The sequence below is a fragment of the Carex rostrata genome, chromosome 2, assembly GCF_964058835.1.
Source record: "Carex rostrata chromosome 2, lpCarRost1.2, whole genome shotgun sequence".
NCBI lineage: Eukaryota > Viridiplantae > Streptophyta > Magnoliopsida > Poales > Cyperaceae > Carex > Carex rostrata.
In genome coordinates, this window is record NC_135919.1 from 2,634,641 (window position 1) to 2,654,973 (window position 20,333).

General features: G+C 32.4%; 3 protein-coding genes across 3 annotated transcripts; 1 reads left to right on the forward strand and 2 right to left on the reverse strand.

The window, feature by feature from the left end:
* The first annotated feature begins 2,871 nt into the window (after positions 1-2,871).
* On the forward strand, positions 2,872-5,581 carry LOC144568834 (ubiquitin-conjugating enzyme E2-23 kDa-like). Its single transcript, XM_078319223.1, has 6 exons — positions 2,872-2,964; positions 3,072-3,151; positions 3,435-3,549; positions 4,277-4,329; positions 4,640-4,768; positions 5,195-5,581. Exons 1-6 carry the CDS (start codon positions 2,921-2,923, stop codon positions 5,323-5,325), a joined length of 552 nt encoding a protein of 183 aa, XP_078175349.1. The 5' UTR covers positions 2,872-2,920; the 3' UTR covers positions 5,326-5,581.
* A 3,059-nt stretch (positions 5,582-8,640) lies between these two features.
* LOC144548763 (uncharacterized) lies at positions 8,641-10,236 on the reverse strand. Its single transcript, XM_078297481.1, has one exon. It carries the CDS (start codon positions 9,990-9,992, stop codon positions 8,922-8,924), a length of 1,071 nt encoding a protein of 356 aa, XP_078153607.1. The 5' UTR covers positions 9,993-10,236; the 3' UTR covers positions 8,641-8,921.
* A 3,233-nt stretch (positions 10,237-13,469) lies between these two features.
* Positions 13,470-16,034, reverse strand: LOC144548772 (alpha-1,2-galactosyltransferase gmh3-like). Its single transcript, XM_078297487.1, has 5 exons — positions 15,527-16,034; positions 15,394-15,426; positions 15,160-15,250; positions 14,357-14,614; positions 13,470-13,626 (listed from the first exon to the last, which is right to left on the reverse strand). The coding sequence occupies exons 1-5, from the start codon at positions 15,992-15,994 to the stop codon at positions 13,538-13,540; spliced, it is 939 nt and encodes a 312-aa protein (XP_078153613.1). The 5' UTR covers positions 15,995-16,034; the 3' UTR covers positions 13,470-13,537.
* Positions 16,035-20,333: the final 4,299 nt, after the last annotated feature.

The following is a 20,333-nucleotide window of genomic DNA, read 5'->3' on the forward strand; positions in this document are numbered from 1 at the left end:
GAAGTCCTAAGTATTTCATTGGAAACTCCCCCCAAGAGCACCTAAACAAGCAATTAAGAGCTGAATTACGATCTATATGTAAGGGGAACATTTCTGTTTTATCATAGTTAACTTTGATCCCAGAGATGGATTCAAAGGCTAGCATGGCCCACCATGCAGCTTCCACATTAGTTTCTTGGGCTGTCAAAAAAAGAATTGTGTCATCTGCATAGTGACAATTGGTAATGGCTTTACCTTCGACACATTGGGGTCCTAAACCTTGTATCACATTAGCAATTCTACCTTTAGAGAATATTTTACTCAATGTATCGGCAACTAAGATATATAAAAAGGGAGATAAGGGGTCCCCTTGTCGAACTCCTCTTTTACAGTAGAAATATGGACTAAGTTCCCCATTAATAGCCAGACATGATTGGGAGCTATGCAACCATTGAGTGATCCATTGGATCCATCGACTACCAAAATTTCTACCATGAAGAATTTCTAACAGATATTCCCAGTTAATCTTATCATAAGCTTTTTCAAAGTCTATTTTAATAACTACCCCAACTTGCTTATTAGTATGACAGGAGTGCAAGATTTCCTGACTCAGAATGACATTATCTAAAATGTATCTATTCTTAATAAAGGCAGATTGGCTATTATCTATAAGTCTATCCATCACTAGGTCTAATCTATTAGTAAGTAATTTAGAGAGAATCTTAAAGCTACAATTAACTAGACTAATGGGTCTAAATTTCTTAACATTATTGGCATCTTTTTCCTTTGGTATGAGGCATATACATGACTTATTAATACTATGCAGATTTAAGTTGTTTTCATAGAAAAAATGAGTGAGAGTCATAAGATCATCCTTTACTAAATCCCAAAAAAATTGATAGAATTTAAACGTGAAACCATCAGGGCCCGGTGCCCCATTTGGATCAGATGCAAACACAGCTTCCTTAAGATCAGATGCACTAAAAGGCTATTCTAACTCCCATTGTTCTAAACTAGTAAGTTTGTCCCTCCCCTCCCAAAAATTTGCATCTAAATGACCATATTTAAGACCAGAAGACCCTAATAAATCTTTATAATATGCAACTATATGCTGTCTAATATCAACCATATTATGAGTAAGAGTATTGTCTATCACTAAACTACTAATGTGGTTTTTCTTAGATCTATGGGAGGCAATTGTATGGAAATACTTAGTATTGGCATCACCCCCTTCCAACCATAATTGTTTGGATCTCAATCTCCAATGATCCTCCTCTTCTTGTAACAGTTCCTCTAATCTATTATTACTCTGAATCCAAATAACTTCCTCTTGAGGGGTGTATTCTCTTTCTTCTTTTATTTTTTGGAGATCATGTAATCTATTTTGAAGGAGGATTTTTTCTCTTCTCCTTTGTCCATAAAATTTTTTTGCCCAACCTTTTATTTTTTGCCTAAGCTTTTTCAGCTTATGGGACCAGCTTTTGGCTATATCAGGTAATTTAAGTGGTGTTTCTAGCCACCATTTAGTGACCAGATTCACAAACTCCTCCTGTCCAGTCCAGATTGGATCAAATCGAAAGATCGGAGGGGGTGGTGCAACATAAGAGTTAGTATGAACTAAGAGAGGGCAATGATCAGAACCATTACACTTAAATATATATATTTCTAATCTATGTTATGTTCGGATCAAGGAAAACTTGACGCAAAATATTTAAACACATTTGAGCAATCTCCACCATTAGAAAATTTTAATTAATTTGTATACATAACAACTTCACATGTCATGTCAATGCAAATATATTATGTGAATTGTTATAAATCAATAATAAGTATGAAAAATATACCGATTTTTTTATATCATCCACAAATAAAAAAATTCCAAATATGCTCTCAATTTTTTTTATTTTTAAAACTGCCCCAACCGTCAAATTAAATTTTTTATTTATTTTCAATATCCTCCACAAATTAAAAAAATGGAGGGCATGTTTAGAATTTTTTTTTAATTTATGGAGGCTATAAGAAAAAATCGGAGAAATATATCTGTCTTTGGTCTTTTAAGAGGTGTTAATTATGAAGTTGATATTGTTAATCTTATGGAGGGTATAAGAGACAATATCCCCAAACTCAACGAGGTAGACGTGCACTTTACTCAGATTCGCAACTTTTGACGTCAGCTCATTGGTTCGCTTCTTTCCGTCTCTCACTCTACATTTTTCCTATAATCATTTCATCTCCCGTCCAAGTTGCTTAGGATCTCTCCAGTCCTGTAGGATTTCAGTGTTTAGCAGTTTTGGCTCTAAACTTTCGTAATAATAATAACTTAGAAGGTGCATTTTGGTAAACTGTCAGAGAGCTGGACGCCTGGACCACAAAACCAAGCGAATTCATATTCTCTGAGATATCTCAAACTTTGCGTGACTTTATGGTAAATCCCAACCGTTTAAATACGTTCTGCACGAATCTCAAAGCACACATAATTTCTGACCCCTACATCACCCCAAATAGGCACCGGACACGTCGATCACGCAAAAGTTGAGATATCTCAGAGGATACGCACCCAAACCAAGCGGCATTTGCAAATTGCAATGGTACAAATGCACCGAAGCCCAAAATTTAAATATAATAAGAGCAATGGTTGATTGCTTGTGGCATCTTCTTTTCTTAACCGACTTCTCCAGTTTTACAAAATATATCAAACGAATATTCAGTACTTGTAACATATCTTAATTCTCTCCAGTTTATGGTAAAATGGAGGGGAAGGTTCTAATATACTGTAGCGTTTGTCCACTTTACACGTACCTTTCTGGCTTTCTCTTCAAAGTTTTCTGACAAGAGGAGGAAGAGAAGAGACAAGAAGAGAACATTTTTTATTTTTTATCTTCTTCTCACCTCTTATCTTCCCCAATCTATAGAGAGAAGAAAAAGCAAAAAGCTTTTTAAGATGTCGTCTCCAAGCAAACGTCGTGAAATGGATCTTATGAAACTGTAATAAAATGCTGTTTAAACTCAAAATCTTTTTTTTTTTTCTCCAAGTTTATTTCTTTTTAGAATTTTAGTTTACTGATTATTTATTTTATTCTTTGTATTTTCAGGATGATGAGCGATTATAAAGTTGAGATGGTGAATGATGGAATACACGAATTTATTGTAGATTTTCATGGCCCCAAAGAGAGTATGTTTTATATTAAAAAATATATATATATATAATTTTCAATTACTTTAATACTTTGATAAATACAATTTACTAAATTTGGGTGCGTTTTTATTACATTTTTTTTTCTTTACTGATATGTTCAGTTTTGTAGATATTATTCATTTGTGCCAATTCTGTTCCTGAGAAATTTGTTTTAGTTTGCTCACAATTCTGAAATTTGAATTCAAGACCTCTTAGAAGTCATAATAATAGATTATATTTTTAAATTTTGCCTTGGTTTCTACTGAAACTTCAATTCCAGGTCTATACCAAGAGGGTGTATGGAGAATTAAAGTTGAATTGCCAGATGCTTATCCCTACAAATCTCCATCCATTGGTTTTTTAAATAAGATGTATCACCCCAATGTCGATGAAATGTGAGCTCTTATTAATTTTTCAAAAATTATTGTAGTTGTTTGTAAATGATTGATACAGAGGTTGAAAAGTTTTATATGGTACTTCTTTGCTGGCCTTTTCTCTGTCAGTACTCAGTATCCATTTTCTGAGGAGTTCGGATCCTTTCAAGTAACTCAAATTTGAGTTTAGATCCAGACCTTCCGATCAGAACCCGGGCCAATTCCTTAAATATTTGTGCCAAAACAGATCTGACGGTCCGGATCTAAAATCCAGGTCTATACTGAGGTGATGTTTAGTTGAGGGCTAAACCACGGAATAAGGGGTTTATGCCTCGGTTATTCCACCAAACACAATGAAATTAAGCCGGCCTAACTAGACGTAATCTAAAATTAAGTCTCTAAATTTAAACCACCTCTCCAAGTGGCTTAAGAGTTAGTCCAGGTACGGTCCCACTGTCACCAACTATCCAATTTTTTCGCCTCTCTTTGTTAGTCGAAACTATTTCTTAATAAATTAAGCCATGGGATATAACTTTAGACCTCAACCAAATATAAGTTTGGTACAAGTTTTTATTGAAGTTTGGTTTTTCTTTGATTAAATGTGTATAGCTGGTTTGGTACCATCTAGGCTGTGTGTAGTCAATTGAGACAGTAAGGTATATGCTGTTTTCTTTGTCCCTGATTAGCTTGTTGAAGTTACATAAATGCTAATTATTTGACTTTTTTTTTTTCTGTAATTAATACTTAGGTCTGGATCTGTCTGCTTGGATGTTATCAATCAAACTTGGAGCCCCATGTTTGGTATTAGTTAATTTTTTTTACTTTATGGCTGTATTTTTTACTTTATCGGATGAATGTTACCATTTTATATGAAGACCAGACAGCACCAATTTATGATGGAAATCGATTAACTAAGGTTTAAGAAAACTTAGTTGACACATCGAAATCTGATTAATTTTTTTTTTCAGACAATTAAAGAACAGCCATTTAAAAAATAAATTATAGAACAGAAAAAAAAATGATTCCAGTGATGAAGCCTTACTTTTTAGAAAACATACATTTTTTCAAGTGTACAGTTATTATGATGAAATTTGATCTGTACATGTTCTAGACCTTGTGAATGTATTCGAAGTTTTCCTCCCTCAACTACTACTGTACCCGAACCCGTCAGACCCGTTAAATGGAGAGGCAGCCGCACTATTGATGCGTGATCGAGCTGCATATGAACAGAAAGTGAAAGGTGATTTTTTTTAAAATTTTTACGTTAACTACTTGTTATTGATCAGGTTTTCACTGTCAATTTTGAAGACAAATAATGTTATATTTTGTGTCCTTTTGATTACTGTCAACCAGGGATAGAACTAGAAAATTTAGATGAGGTCTCCACAATCACTAAATGTTCATTAAAAAATGAAAAATCAAGTAAATTTCAATATACACCTAGATCCGCCCCTGCTGTTAGCATCCATTGAACAAAGGAACTTTTTTTGAAAAGGCCCTCACAAAAAAAAATTGTAATCAGACAGAGGGCCCACTTTTGCGTATCAGTTTTAAAGAGGTCACTTTTGTGGTTACTGTATAGAAGGAGGGTCATTTTGTAAATCACTCCTTAATTTTGTTTAGTTCTTCATTTAACACTCAGGTTTCACTTTTTCTTTTATGTTAGAATATTGCCAAAGATATGCAAAACCTGAAGACGTTGGTGCGGTTGATGATGAAGAGTTGAGCGATGATGAGATGAGTGAAGACAGGTCGGAGTCGGGTGATGAGCAAGTTGTCGGTAACCCGGATCTCTAGAACAGGTTAACTGATAGTCAATTGGCTGTCCCAACTGTACATTTCTATTTCTACTTTTTTCTTTTTTTAGAAAAAAAGATGAGCAAGGAAACAAATTTCAGATGCTCATTTACTGAATCGTGCACCACTTGTCATTGTACATAACCTTCATTCAGTGATGTTCATTGTAATTTAGCATTTTATTTAAATTAACATTTGACAGCAAATAAAGAGTGATTACACTGACTGAAGATGGAAGTCAGTAATGTGATTGTCATTGTAAGTGCTTCATCACTGTCAATTTAGTGAAAATTCAAGAGAATGGTGAACTGGTAAACTCGAGAAATCACGAAATTTGTGATCTCTCAAGGTCTTAACATAAACACTGCAAATGAATAAAATTAGCTGTTTTCTATGAATAGGCAAATAAATAAAAGCAAGGTATATCAATTGAATCAAAACAAACTTATAATAAAATGTTCCGAGCCTTTTCTCTTATGTTAGCAGCGAAGACTTGTAGTTTCAAAACAAACTTATATATCAATTGAATACTGTAGCAGAGAAGACTTCTAGTTTCAGCGACTGTCTTTTCAAGAGTGTCATTTATTTTTATTTTATTTTTTGTTATCAAAAACCCTTTGCAATCCTCAAACAGCGTGTCACTTATTCAATACTAAAAGAAGTGAATGAAGAATTAATTGAGTAAAATATAAATAGTAGAATCCCGTGCCCAAAACTTCCAAATAATGCACCACATCCACATGGGACCCACCCACCCGCCCATTAATCAACTTTTAATTCCTACGAATTAATGAAACCTGATTGTCTTCACATTATATAAAATTAGAAAAGTAATAGCCATGTTTTGTTTGTGCAATTCTTGTTTTTTAATTAACAATGTAACAAATTGTTAGATGTTTAACAAAACTGAGAATTTGGTCTTTCTAAGCACCTTAATTGATGACTATCTGTCTTTATATAAAAAAAATATGGACAGATTATTTATTTTCAAATATGAAAGTCAAAACAGATTGAGATGATACGAATTTGCATCATGTATTGCATTCACAAATTGTACAAATTTTACAGATTTTATGTTCAGCACATGATTTCTTCCATAACGAAGAAAACCCAAGGATTTTAGTATCAAATTTCAACACATAACAAGTTCAGTACTACAATGCTTATTTATATATCTTTCATGTTTGTGTTTTGTAGATAGAGCGACTAATTAAACGCGTCAAGGTTGAGATTTGCAAAAGAGCAGTGTTGAGGATAAAATAAACATTGGGAAGGGGATTTGTATAAAAGGGTGTTTATTATTTTTAAATTTTTATCTACTTTGGTTATGCTTGTTATTTTGTGGTTTATTTGTCTTTTGCTGTATCTTTCAATTCTTTCTCATTCTTTTCTTTTTCCTCATTTAATGGTATAAAAGGAGATTAAATATGAACTCCTGTTTGTATTTCCATATTTTAATATAGCACTGGTGGCTCTATATAGCACCGGTAGTTCTTTTTTCTTGTTTTGGAAGTTAATGGATTTAGTTCTTTCTCAATAATGGATAGTTGGATACTATCAAATTTACCCGTTATAGTATCCAGAAAAGTTGACACTGAGATAGAAAAAGGAAAAGCTCCGTTAAATTGCTCTGTTATATTTCTCCTTTTTTTTCTCTATTCTCTCTTTGTATGCAGGCGATTATGATTTATGAAGCATGCCCTTCAGAAACCACATATGATTAGAGCTCTTATCAATTTTCTTGATTAGATAAGATGAGATTTATTTCATGTTTTTGCGAACATATTTCCAAACTAAAGATGGATAGCTGACTTGAACCTTGCTACTGGCAATAGCGTTTTCTAATTAACAAAAAAAATATTTGTTAAAGAAAGTTCTTATCATAATTTTTGAGTGAAGATTTTTGTCATTTGTTTTGTGGTTTTCCTTTTGATATTTGCTAATCACTGTACTTTATGGGTTTTAATGCAAGTTGGGCTCTAAAGCCTTTTGGACTAGACCGTCCAAATATACTTTTTGGACCATTTATTGAAGATGGAATTTTATGTATATTTTATAGAAGGGGAGATTTCATGTATCCCCTCAAAAGTTTCAATATTACGTATTTTTTCTTCCAAAATCAATAATTATATATTTATCTTTTAAAATTTTGAAAACTAATATATTTATCCTATCCATCATACTTTTTATAAATTCCCATTTTACCCTTCTTGCTTTTGACAGCCTGCTCCGCTTATATTCTTATTCCCTGATGTCTAATGATATGTGTAATCAAATGTGTAAAACAACTTGCTTCCTTCATTTATAAAAAAAAAAAAAAAAATTACAGCTTGCTCCATTTAATTAGTGTCCGTCAAACTGCTGCTTCAACTGATTGGTGTGGTGTCCCTTTTCTTGTTGCAAGTTTTATGTTATGAATTGTGGTTTTCTAACTTTTTTTTTTTTTTTTGGGTACCAGTGCAAGCAACACTTGAAAATGGACATCACAAATTCATTATGTTTCCTTCCGATTTTGTTTCATGATATTAAATTATAGTATTACAGGAGCAGCCACTCAACGGTGAGAAAGAGAGAGGAAAGAAAGAAAGAAAACAGTATAATGGTCCATAAGTGAATTCTAGAGTTTTAAATATCATTGTTTAATTCTTTTTGGATATATTTGATATATTATAGAGTTGAGGAGGGTTCAAATGCCTCCATGTTTTTGTGCCTCCATCTTGCCTCCATCTCTTTCCATCATTTTCAAAGTTCAAACAGTCGATCCGAACCGCTCAACCTAACCTCCATACTAAAATATATTTGGAGACCAAATTTTATATTTTTAGAAATTTTTTTACTATTTTTTTAGATAGGTACAAAATCAGTAAATCTGAACCATCTAAAAACAGTATTTTTGTACCTATCTAAAAAAATAGTAAAAAAATTCCTAAAAATATAAAATTTGGTCTCCAAACATATTTTAGTATGGAAGTTAGGTTGAGCAGTTCGGATCGACTGTTTGAACTTTGAAAATGATGGAGAGAGATGGAGGCATGATGGAGGCACAAAAACATGGAGGCATTTGAACCCTCCTCTATAGAGTTATACAAGACAAACATGTGAGTTGTCACAAATTAAAAAAAAAGAGAAAAAAAGAAGAAGAGGTAATTACTGATTTTGGAGAAGAAATGCATAATATTGAAACTTTTAAGGGAGATGTATGCAATTCCCTCTTCAATTTAACCATCATTCCAGATATGTTTCCAATAAAGATATGTTAATGTTGTGAAATTAGCAAATTGAATGTTCCAGACAAGATCAATAAAATAATTTGGAAAACAGCACAAGCACAACCATAATATAATACTAGTACAATTTAGTCATAAATGTCATCCTTCTTATCTCAAAAATCAAATGAGCAAACACGATTAAGTACATACATCAACATAGTTCTTCTATGTTCTAACATGTTCATATGAAACAGAAATTGGAGAGAACAAAAAACCCTCAAATCTCCAACTAACTAACTAGATGGCCTATTACATTATAATAACAGTAGAGAGTCAGTGACTACTCACCAGTACTCAAAATACATCACTGATATATGTTTTGAAGCTTTAGTTGAGTGTAGGCATAAACCAAGCAGCCTGTCTTTCCCAGGTCCTATTGCCGAACCAGTGTGGTGTTAACATCTTTTCGGTTTTGTTTAACCCTATGTCAAACCTACCTATCACATGTTCACTACCATACCGATTAGACTTATTTTCTTTAGTGATAAAATAGATGCAATTACCTCTACATCCCCCACCAAAGTCACTGGCTTTCAAGCTGAACCCACTGTTCTTGTCCACAAACACCATCAAGTTCCCAATTCCATTCAATTTGTTCCAATGCGGATTCTGGGGATAATTCTCGAGCCGGTACACATCAAACTCGCACTGTTCTCGAGCCGATGAAACAAGTATGGAGATTTCCACAGCCAACAAACCATCATCAGTTGCAATCAGGTACCCATTGTAGAGATTAAAATCTCTACTAGGATGCGGTATGTCAGGTAACACAACTCCACTTGCTTCGACAATTACCGTAATTCTCTTACTGCTAGGCTCAGCAACGAAGAACTTGTCATCATAGAATGCAACCATCCTTGTACGGGGAAATCTCGTCTTTGTCCATTTGCTCTTCTCAGAATGCCACGAGCAAAACCTATAACGTGAATTCTCCTCCTGGTAATAAAATACAGAAGGTTTTAAGTTTTTACACGATAGAGAAATGGGTCTCACATAATCCACTGGCACCTCAACTGGAAGAAATTGCTCTTCCCAGGAAAGAGGGTTGAGAAACGACTGACACTCTCGGGAACATCGATAGCATTCATAAAGCATCACACGGCCATCAGACGGTCCATAGATGTGAGCATCAGGGACCTCAAAGGTGTGAGTTTTCTGAGTGTTAATGGAATAAAATCTGAAAGTGAAGTCTAGTTTGCCTTTAGAACAAGGCCAATCAATAAGCCATGGGAATTGCAGAGGAGGATCAGAAAGACTGGTGGCTGAACGCCACCTCTTGCAAACGGCACGAAAGCAGATGAAGCTGGAGATGTCGAAAAGCTTTTTGGAGATGATATGCAGCAGATCGGGATTTAACTCTGCCCAATTCACTCGGGAACTCTTCTTGTTCGGAATCATTGCCAAAAATGAACCTAATTCTATAATATCTCACCTAAGTGGAACTTGTTTTGATCAAAAGAAGTGCAAAGGTAAAGAAAATAAAAACAAATAGAAGAGAAAGAAGAAAGATAAAAGAACAACCGACAAACCTTTTAATAATATTTCTCATGTAGAAACAGATGTATCCAATTCTATATAAAACCAAAACAGGGATCACCGCCTAGCAATTTAGTAAAGTAAATTATGCTTCTAATTCATACTAATTACTGTAACTTCTAATTCTTATCTTCGGCCCGTTAACTCAGCCCACCTTTTATTATTTCCTAAACCCAACTACTATTTTCTAAACCCAGTTTGTATCCAAAAATTTCAGCGCCTCCTTTAAACCTTGTCAAATTCACTCAGTTGCCTCTCTCGCGTTGCCAGGGTTTTTGATTTAGGAAGAAGGAGAAACTTAGACTTGGCTAATCAGGCGCTTTAGATTCAAGGGGGAGCGAACCGGAACCGGTTTAATAGCTAGTGATCGTTCGAATTGGGTTCATGATATTGACAGAGCAGTTTTTTTTATTGACTACTATGTTGCATGAATACGAGTACGGGTATCGTATCGGATATGATACGGATACTGCGTTACGGCAATTTTTAAAAATTAAGAATACGATACGGCTATTATATATAATATTTTAATTATATTATTTAGATTAATCATAATAATAATTTTAATAAAAATTGTAAAAAGAAACTAAAAACTTAACTTGAAGTAGAAAGTAAATATAATTGTTACTGATGTTTACCGCATAAGAGGATTTGGTATGGTGGCACTCAATCAGATGGTGTGAGTTCGAATGACGCACGAAACAAGCTTAATTCATTTATTTAGAAGGGTATCTTGGACCGAAAAGTCAATCAATCTGTTGGGCCGTCCTTTAAAATAGAAATTACTGCAAAAAGCAGCGCAGCAGTAAAGCAGTTAGCAGAAACGTATCCCTGCCGTATTCCGAACTCAAATAGCCGTATCGCACAGTTATTAGCATGTATCGGAGACGTATCAAGAAGTTAGAGATACACCACGTAAGCTTATACGTCAGCTGGCGTATCGGATACGTATTGGTGCCGTATCAGATGCATATCGATGTCCGATACGGGTATGACTCTAATATAGAAGTATCGAGGTAACATAGATTAACTATCTCATTTAGTCATTTCTATCCTATTCAGTTATTCACATATTTTATTTTGTAGAGTCGGGCTATGGTATTATTATTCTGCGTAGTGCATATTAGATCATGCTGGATTGATATTTTTAATTTGAAAAATTTAATGATTAATCTAAATTATTTAATATGATTTTTATATGAAAAAATATATATATTTTTTTTAAATAGTTAAAAAATCACTTGATCTAAAGAATTTTGGATCATTCAAAAATAATGAATTTTTTTATCTATTTAAATAATTAAAAAATTCTAAAAATGTAAAATTTGGTTGCAAATACATATTCATATCGAGATCATGCTGAATAATTCGGATCGACCGTTAGAATTTTAAAAACAAAATAATAATTCATAGTATGAACCAATCCGCACTACTTTTTACCAAACACATATTAATATGAAGAACAAGATGAACGGTTCGGATCGACCGTTAGAATTTTAAAAAGTCGAAATCCAAGATATTGTATGGAGGGGCTCTATGCTATGCATAGCATGCTAGCATATTCCGACCAAATAGTTGAATTGTTGAATTTAAATTTCTTTGGTGTGGCTTGGAGCTTATTTTGGGTTACTCAGGTTTTCCACGCTTCAACCATTGGATTCAAATAAGTGCCGTCAACTTGTTTACTTAATGTAATCTTATAATATTACAATATTTGTTGATACAAACATCCAATGCAATATTCTCGTTGTAGGAATAAATCTGCTACGATCCGAAATTTGAGAACAGTAACTCTGAAATTCTTGTTTTTCCGAATCGAGCCGTTCAATATTTTCTATGCACATATTTCAAAATAGTTGGTTTCTCTGTGCACGTACGTATCTCGAAACAATTCGATAGCTGGATTGAGAAAAACAGAGATTTCATAATATTGAAGGATGACAACAGATTCATATCCCTCGTTGTAACCTATCTAAAAAGCGAATAATATATATATATGCTCTATTTAGTTTTGTTTTTCATAAAATCGAGTATGTTAGGTATATATAATCAACAATCATCAATGATTATTTTGCCTCTCAATATTAATTCTTTCGTCGATGTATCTTCTAATAAATATCTAATATAATTAGTCAATAGAAAGACAGAGAAAATGTATATATGATCTCTCTAGAACCTAGAGTTCCACTTTTCTTTGATATTTAAAGTCCTTTTTGTTTTTTTTTTCTCCTTAATTTTGTTTGCGTGAAAAATGTGATTCATATATTTGATCTAGAAGAATTGACAATTAATGATGAATGTAAGGTACAAGTTTAATGCGGAAAGTTCTTCTAGAAGAGTCAATAGTCAATGCATACTTCATGGAAGCAACAATTGTTCACCACTTTTTGGGGGAATTTTATATATGTACCCTTCAATTTTTTTGAAATTGTCGTATTCTCCCTTCTAAAGTTTATAATATCATATTTACTTTTCTAAATTTCAAAAAACTCTCAAATTTATCCATTTTATTGTCTTTTCTATATAAAACTTATTTAAATTTACAAAATATTTATTTTATTCTTTTTTGAAAAAGGAAAAAAAATACGTCGCTCGTTTGAGTCAATGTGATATTTAAAGTCCTTTTTGTTTTTTCCCCTTTTTTTCCCCTTTTGTTCCACTTTTCTTTTAGAAGAGTCAATAGTCAATGCATACTTCATGGAAGCAACAATTGTTCTCCACTTTTTGGGGAGATTTTATGTATATACACCCTTCAAATTTTTTGAAATTTTCGTATTCGCCCTTCTAAAGTTTATAATATCATATTTACTTTTCTAAATTTCAAAAACTCTCAAATTTACTCATTTTATTGTCTTTTCTATATAAAACTTATTTAAATTTACAAAATATCTATTTTATTCTTTTTTGAAAAAGGAAAAAAATACGTAGCGTGTTTTAATATGCGTCTCTTGAAATTTTGTTTTTATATATGAAAAACGATTTGGATACTACGTTTTTTATAATATTTTGCATCGATCGCTAACCCAAAATTTCTTGCCATTAAAAACGATGATTCTTGTTGTACATCTTAATTTATAATAAAATATCAAAGATTTACATAACATATATATACTGGATTTAAATATAGCACTATTTTAGAGGCTACTCGTTTTATGTCTAGTAAATGCTCATCATTTTTCTTCAGAAGCAAAGCCAAGTAAGTACCATTTTTCTTTATGTACAAATAAACATCTTATATCAAATAATTTTATAAATACCTTCAGCAAACAATCCAGGAATTAAACACTAGATTCTCATTCTTAATTTGTTGAAATATCTATATGCATTTACAAGTAATCGAAGGGCTCAAAATAGATGCATGCATGCATGTCGATCAGCTTACTGTCTATTGGTAGTTACAGTTCAGTTTACACATTTTGAAGAAATTTTAATGCCCATCCACTTTTGTTATCTAAGCCAGCCAAGTGCACCATGAAGTCTCCATCCGAATATACTCCTAAAGGGGCAAAAAAGAATTTGTCAGGTTAGTTTCAAATCTCAACCATAGTAACAATATTTAATTACTTTTTGCAAATGAATATAATTTATTAGCCAATCTGCAACAAGTTCAATTTAAAAAAAAAAAAAATTGTGACTAGAGATGTTTATAAGAATCAATCAAACAATAGAAAGAGAGAAGAAAAATAAAGTGACAGCTCATAAACCACACATGCAGGTAGGGATGTAAAAAAGTCATGCTGTAGTTGGATACATCATGATACAGTACAGATCTGTCACAACACGGCACATATACCGGTCATGTGCCGTGATCATTCGCATGACATGATCATTATTTAAAAAAATGACGTGGTACGACACATCACATGAATTGGTTTGGTCACGTCATTGCACGTGGTCACACGTGGGCAGAAGTACCGTTAGATCTTGATCGAATGATGAATCTTGAATAAACTAACTTAAATTACGAAAAAAATAGATACATATATATGACCAGTTGCGTTTGACACAACACATGTGGTTGTGGCGTAACTAACAAGCTGTGACTATTCACATGCCGTACATGATTATCTCTTCTAATTTGATCACATCACAGTACGACACAGCACAACACAAATTTACATCCCTACATACATGTATCTCCTGGTAGGAGCACATCCATCATGTATGCATGCACTCTTTGTAATTACAAAATCACAAAAAGAAATTACTAAAAGTTAAATAGATACCTTGCCAAGTCTTCATGGGAGAGAGGAGCAGATGGTACGACTTCCAGGATGGGTACCAAGGGTAAGAATTAAACAAACATTGCATTGGTGAAATGATAACATGGCGTTGTAATTCCTCTTGGGGAAGATGATCTATTAGGTGACTCAGAGCAGCATTGTCACCACTCTTTGTTGAACCAAATTGCACGAAAGAAGTTTGATTCCACCACTTTTCTAGAAATCTCTGACTCCATTCTGATTTGCGTATAAAGAAGACCCCTTGAAAGAACAAGGCAACAATTATAATTAACTGGCATGGAGGAAGACTATGGTACTATGCATAGCGCAGATTAATCTATACTATGGATTAATATCTGCGTTTATAGAATCCAAACAGTTGATCTGAACCGTTCAATGTACATGATCTCTATATATATGAATATGTACTTGAAAACAAAGTTTTACATTTTTTTAGAATTATTTTACTATTTTTATAGAAATATACAAAATAAAATTCTAAAAAAAATGTAAACTTGATCTATAGAGATCATGTGAAACAGTTCAGATCAATTGTTTGGACTTTAAAAATAAAACTATTGATCCATAGTATGGGTCAATATACGCTATGCATAGTACGAGAAACAAATCTTGGAAATGTAAATAAAAGTGGGACCCCTAAGCATGAAACGGTCACTACCAAGTACCCAATTTGAGAAAATGAAAATGGAAGAACAAGTTCCTATCAGATACTAACAATTCATGAATTGAAACGGGGCACTGTGATTTCACTTCCAGTCAATTTAAAATGAACGTATGAGATTTACCAGAATTCACCCCATTGAGATCCTCTGTCACAACAAGATCAGGGCTTGATTGGATATCACCATGTCCAATAAGTCCAAACAATATACTCTCCTACAAGAAAACCTCACAAGTGAGAACAACTTCCAAATGATTTTTTTTCTAAAATTCACTGGTGCAAGTTTTGTGCATATATATTCTTTATTCAAAATAAGAAATATTTAAATATATAATTGCCTTGCGTATTTAGAACTTACCAGTGATACGTCCAAGTTTGTGATCACTGTATCCTAATAACAAAGGAATAAACTGTTAATTAGAAGAACATTAAAAAAACAAAGAAAATTATGAGAATCACTTCATAGAAAGAAGAATGAATGAATTACTTACTGCATCATTCCAAAATACCCAGTCGTAAAACCTCAGACTCGATTGAATGGCCAGTATTTTGCTCCAGTTAGGTGGACGGCTACGATCAACCAGAGTTGTAGCATCAACAAAACCATAGCCCATTTTCTCGGCGTACGTCTTTTTGTTTCCCCACACGGCGTTTCTCACCCCGACAAACGACCGTCTCTTCCAAGCACCGGGGTAGTAGATTTCAGACTCCTTGGACTCGTCGGAGAGAGTTACAATGGCGATTTTAGAACAGGGAAATGAAGATGATAGGAAAGTGGGAGGTGAAGGAGGAGAGCAACAGCGACCAAGGGAGTTAGCGCGGCGAAGAATGGAGGATGTTAAGTGGAGGATGAGGAAGGAGAGGAAGAGTAGGAAGGAGAAGTAGAGGAAATGACGGAGGTGGCGGCGCTTGGCGATGGTGCGGCGGAGGGAGCATCGAACCGGCAGGCGTGGTGGCATTGGTTTTTTATTTGTTGTATTGTGATGCAATTGGAAGAGAGGGTAGCTAAGCTAACTGGTGGTAGACTAGTACCTTATAGCAGATTTTATTTGGGGAATTTTATGTATACCCTAAAAAACCTTTAAATTATGTACCCTTTAAAATTTTAAAAACTCATCACAAATTGGATTTAATGAGTCTGGCTAATATGATATCAGCGTTATTTCAGTTTATATAACATTAACTTCAAAATCTAAATAAACTTCAAACGGTGAATATAAACCGTTCAAACCGATCTTCTTTGTTAGTTGTGTATTTATATGCAAAATTTATAATTTTTCAGATTTGTTTAGTATTGAGTCAAACAGTCAAATTGGAGAGTTTTTAAGTTAATTTTAATACATTTATTTTTTTTAACATTTTTGACAGCTTGACTTGTTACTAAAATAACTCGAAAAAATAATTTTTTTGCATGTAAATGCATCACTCATAAATTAAATCGGATTGAACGGTTTAGATTAGTCGTTTGAAGTCTATCCAATAAATTTTATAGTTAGTATCATATGACACTTATGTCATACTAGCCGTACCCCTATTTTAATTTTAAAAACTCATTTTCAATTTATAAAGTAACCATTTTACCTTTTAGATAAAATTAAAAGTATGTAGTCTTCTTCCAACTAGTCAGTTTTCAAGGATAGATGGTTTGATTTATCTATTTTTGATGGATACATAATAGCATTCGACATACAATTGTGTGTGGGGTCACAAGTAAGAAAATAAACTATTTACTTCCACAATCGGCCAATTAGAAGACTAAATATCTCTTAAACATGTTACATATATTTATTTATTTTAATAAAAAATAAGTTGGTACTTTTAAATTTAAAATGAGTTTTAATAGAAAAGTTAATAAATTGAGTAAATTTGTGAGTTTTAAAATTAAGAAGGTTAAATATGATATTATAAATTTTTGAGGAAAATAATACATAATTTCAAGATGATTTATGGGTACATGAAATTTGAAAAACTTATTTATATCCCCATAAAAAATGCCTAATTATAGATATTAACCAATCAAAAATTTAAAATGTACTATTTGTCCATTCAAACTTATGTACTTTATAAATAATACATTTAATTACATTAAAATATAATTAATATTAATTAAACGAGATGAAAGTTACGTAAACGTATATATATTTATAACAACGGAAAACAACAGATAACAAATATCACCTAACACCTTGTTTGGATGGAGAGTAGAGGAAGGAATGGGAGGTAAATAATAGAAGGGAATGGAATGGAATAGAAATGAAGATTAACATATTTAACCTCTTCATGTTTGGATGATTAATGAGAGAAAATAAATTTAACTTTCTTTTCCGTCTTATTTCTTGTTTGGTTGATTAAAATTTAGGAGGTTAATGAGAAATTCGGTGACTGTTGTAGGTTTGAGGAAAAAAATTTGTATGAAAATTATATATGTAAGATATAGGGTTGGACATTTGTGTCATTTTTTCTAAAAATATTTGTAATAAAATTTCTTTCCATCCGTGACACCCCAATTTGGAAGGGAAACCGATTCTATTAATTATCATGATACAAGGTTAAACCTTTCACCTCTTGTACTCTTCACCTCGACATAATTTTATCAACCAAACACGATTCAACGGAAAGTTTTTGTTCCTTTCCATTCCTCCCTCTACTCTCCATCCAAACAAGGTGTAAGGTAACATAATATTTCTATTTGGAATTAGACCGTCCAATCAGAACTCAACACAATTACTAAAGCAGGCCCATGCTTTCCAACTTAGGTTAGATTGGTCCGGATTTATTTAATTATAATATTCAAAATTTCAAGTACATAAGTACATTCCATAATTTATTTAATTATAATATTTATTGACAAATAAGAGATTACTTGTATTCACTCCAGTAGGGCCTCTTCGGAAGTTACTGTTCACGTGAGAAAAAAAAATTCACTTAGAGCCTGTTCGGCATTTACTGTTCACGTGGGAAAAAACAAATTCACTCAAATTGAATTTTTTTTTTCCCACGAAAATAGTAATTTTTCAGTTCAAAATTTTCCGTTCCTATACCTATTCCTATTCCCAAGCCTCCGCCGAACAGGCCCTTAGATTGAATTTTTTTTTCCCACATAAATAGTAAAAATCAGTTCAAAAATTTTGCATTCTTATTTCTATTCCCATTCCCTTGATTCTACCGAACAGGCCCTTACAATCTGCAGAGAGAATGAAATCTCAAATCTGGTGTTGAATTGAAATCAAAATATGTTCCGTATAATTCCGTGAAACAACATGGCAACAATGAATATATATGCTGACTTAACAAAGAAAAGAAAACAGCTGATATGATGTGACAGATGTGCTGCATGGTTTTTATTTTCCAGAAATATTCCTTAAAAAATATGACTAACATGGTTGTCTTAACTTCAAATGTGACCATAGGAGGTTACCTAATTGATTTTATTCAAACACGCCTCTTGTTCATTTTAACCAATTGAATTGAACTGAATTGTCAATCTGATCTAATCGTACACCAACATTTTGTCTCGCTTTCAAGGTTGAGCAGAACTAGGGTGTTCTTTGAGTTCACCAAGTCTTTTGATTAAAATCCGTTAAATCGGCTTTAAATGATGAATCTGAACCGTTAAAATCCGTCTACATTTGAAAATTTTAAACATTCGAATTAATTTAGTATAAAATCAAGCGGTCAAAAAAGTTCAAAAAATGAATACATTAAAACTAATTTATTAAGCTTCTAATTTTGATCATTTGACTTTATACTAAATTAATTCGAATGTTTAAAATTTTCACATGTAAATGCATCACTCGTAAAATAGGCGAGTCTCAATAGTTCGAATTCGTAATTTAAAGCTGATTTGATGAGTTTTAGACTTGAATTCACCAAAAGACTTGATGAACTTAAAAACACCCTAGTTCTACTCTCCAAGATTAGTTATATGTCAAGATGTGTATAAATAGAAGAGGAGGGTTCAAATGCCTCTATTTTTTATGCCTCCATCATGCCTCTATTTTTAAAAACTTAAACTTTAAAATAAAACCGTTAGATGTAATCTATGTTATTTTCTCTATATGCCCATAAAAAATGATCACATTTTGATTTTGCTTTTATATGAATTAATAAGTTGAAAAATCAACGTCTAGAAATTATCCACATTTGTATACATTTTTACAAGCTCAAGATGATAATCAAAACAAAGTTGAAATGCCATAATTTTTTACATGTGTATAGATAAAATGATATAGTTCATATCCAACGGTTTTATTTTGTATTTTAAGATTTAAATTTTAAGTTATTAAAATTTTTAAAAATGAAGGCATGATGAAGGCACAAAAAATGGAGGCATTTGAACCCTTCTCTAAATACAATGAGACACATAGATGCTTCATTTAATAAGACCCATGCACGTTTGCTACTCTGTAATAAAATCTGTGGACTCAATTTTCAGTGTTATATATTACAACAAAAATTGAAACATAATTAGCAATATGGACAACATGCAGCTCAACAAATGGTACAAATTAATAAGCAAATATTTGACCCAAATTATGGAACATGGGGGCATAAACTGTGATAAATCCTGATCTTTTTTGGAAATAATATTAAATGAGTCGACCCTTTTTAGTTGGACTGTATATGATTTGCCACAGAAAATCCCTACGTAGCTAACCATATAAAAGTAGGTACGTAGCTAACCAAATTAACACATACCCATTCCCCTTGTGTCTTTTTCCACATATTAATACATCCCCTGTAATAATTGATAGATATTCTAAAAAAAAAAAAAAAAAAAATGATAGGGGTAGTTAGGATGATCAAAGGGTCGTTTCGATTGGGGTAGAGATATTAACAGAGCAGTTTTTGTTGAGTATCTCATCTGTATCACATACTTTGTAGAGTGAGGTTATGGTATCTATAGTTCATATTGGCTCATCTTATGGAATGATATTTTTATTTTTAAAGTTCTAATAGTTAATATGGACCGTTTAATATGATCTTCATATAAAAATCTATTTTGCAAATAAAATTATATATTTTTTTATTATATTTTCAGATAGATAAAAATTACTTGATCTAAAATTTCTGAACCATCTAAAAACAATGATTTTCTATCTATCAAAATATATATTAAAAATTTATAGAAAATGTAAAATTTAATCGAATGATTCGAATAAACTATTAGAACTTTAAAAAAAAAATAACAAATCCACAGTACATACCAATCTTAACTAAAAAGTATAAATTTAATATATAAATAAAAATTAAAAATTATGAATTTAATGTATTAAAATTAATTTCCGTTTTGAGACC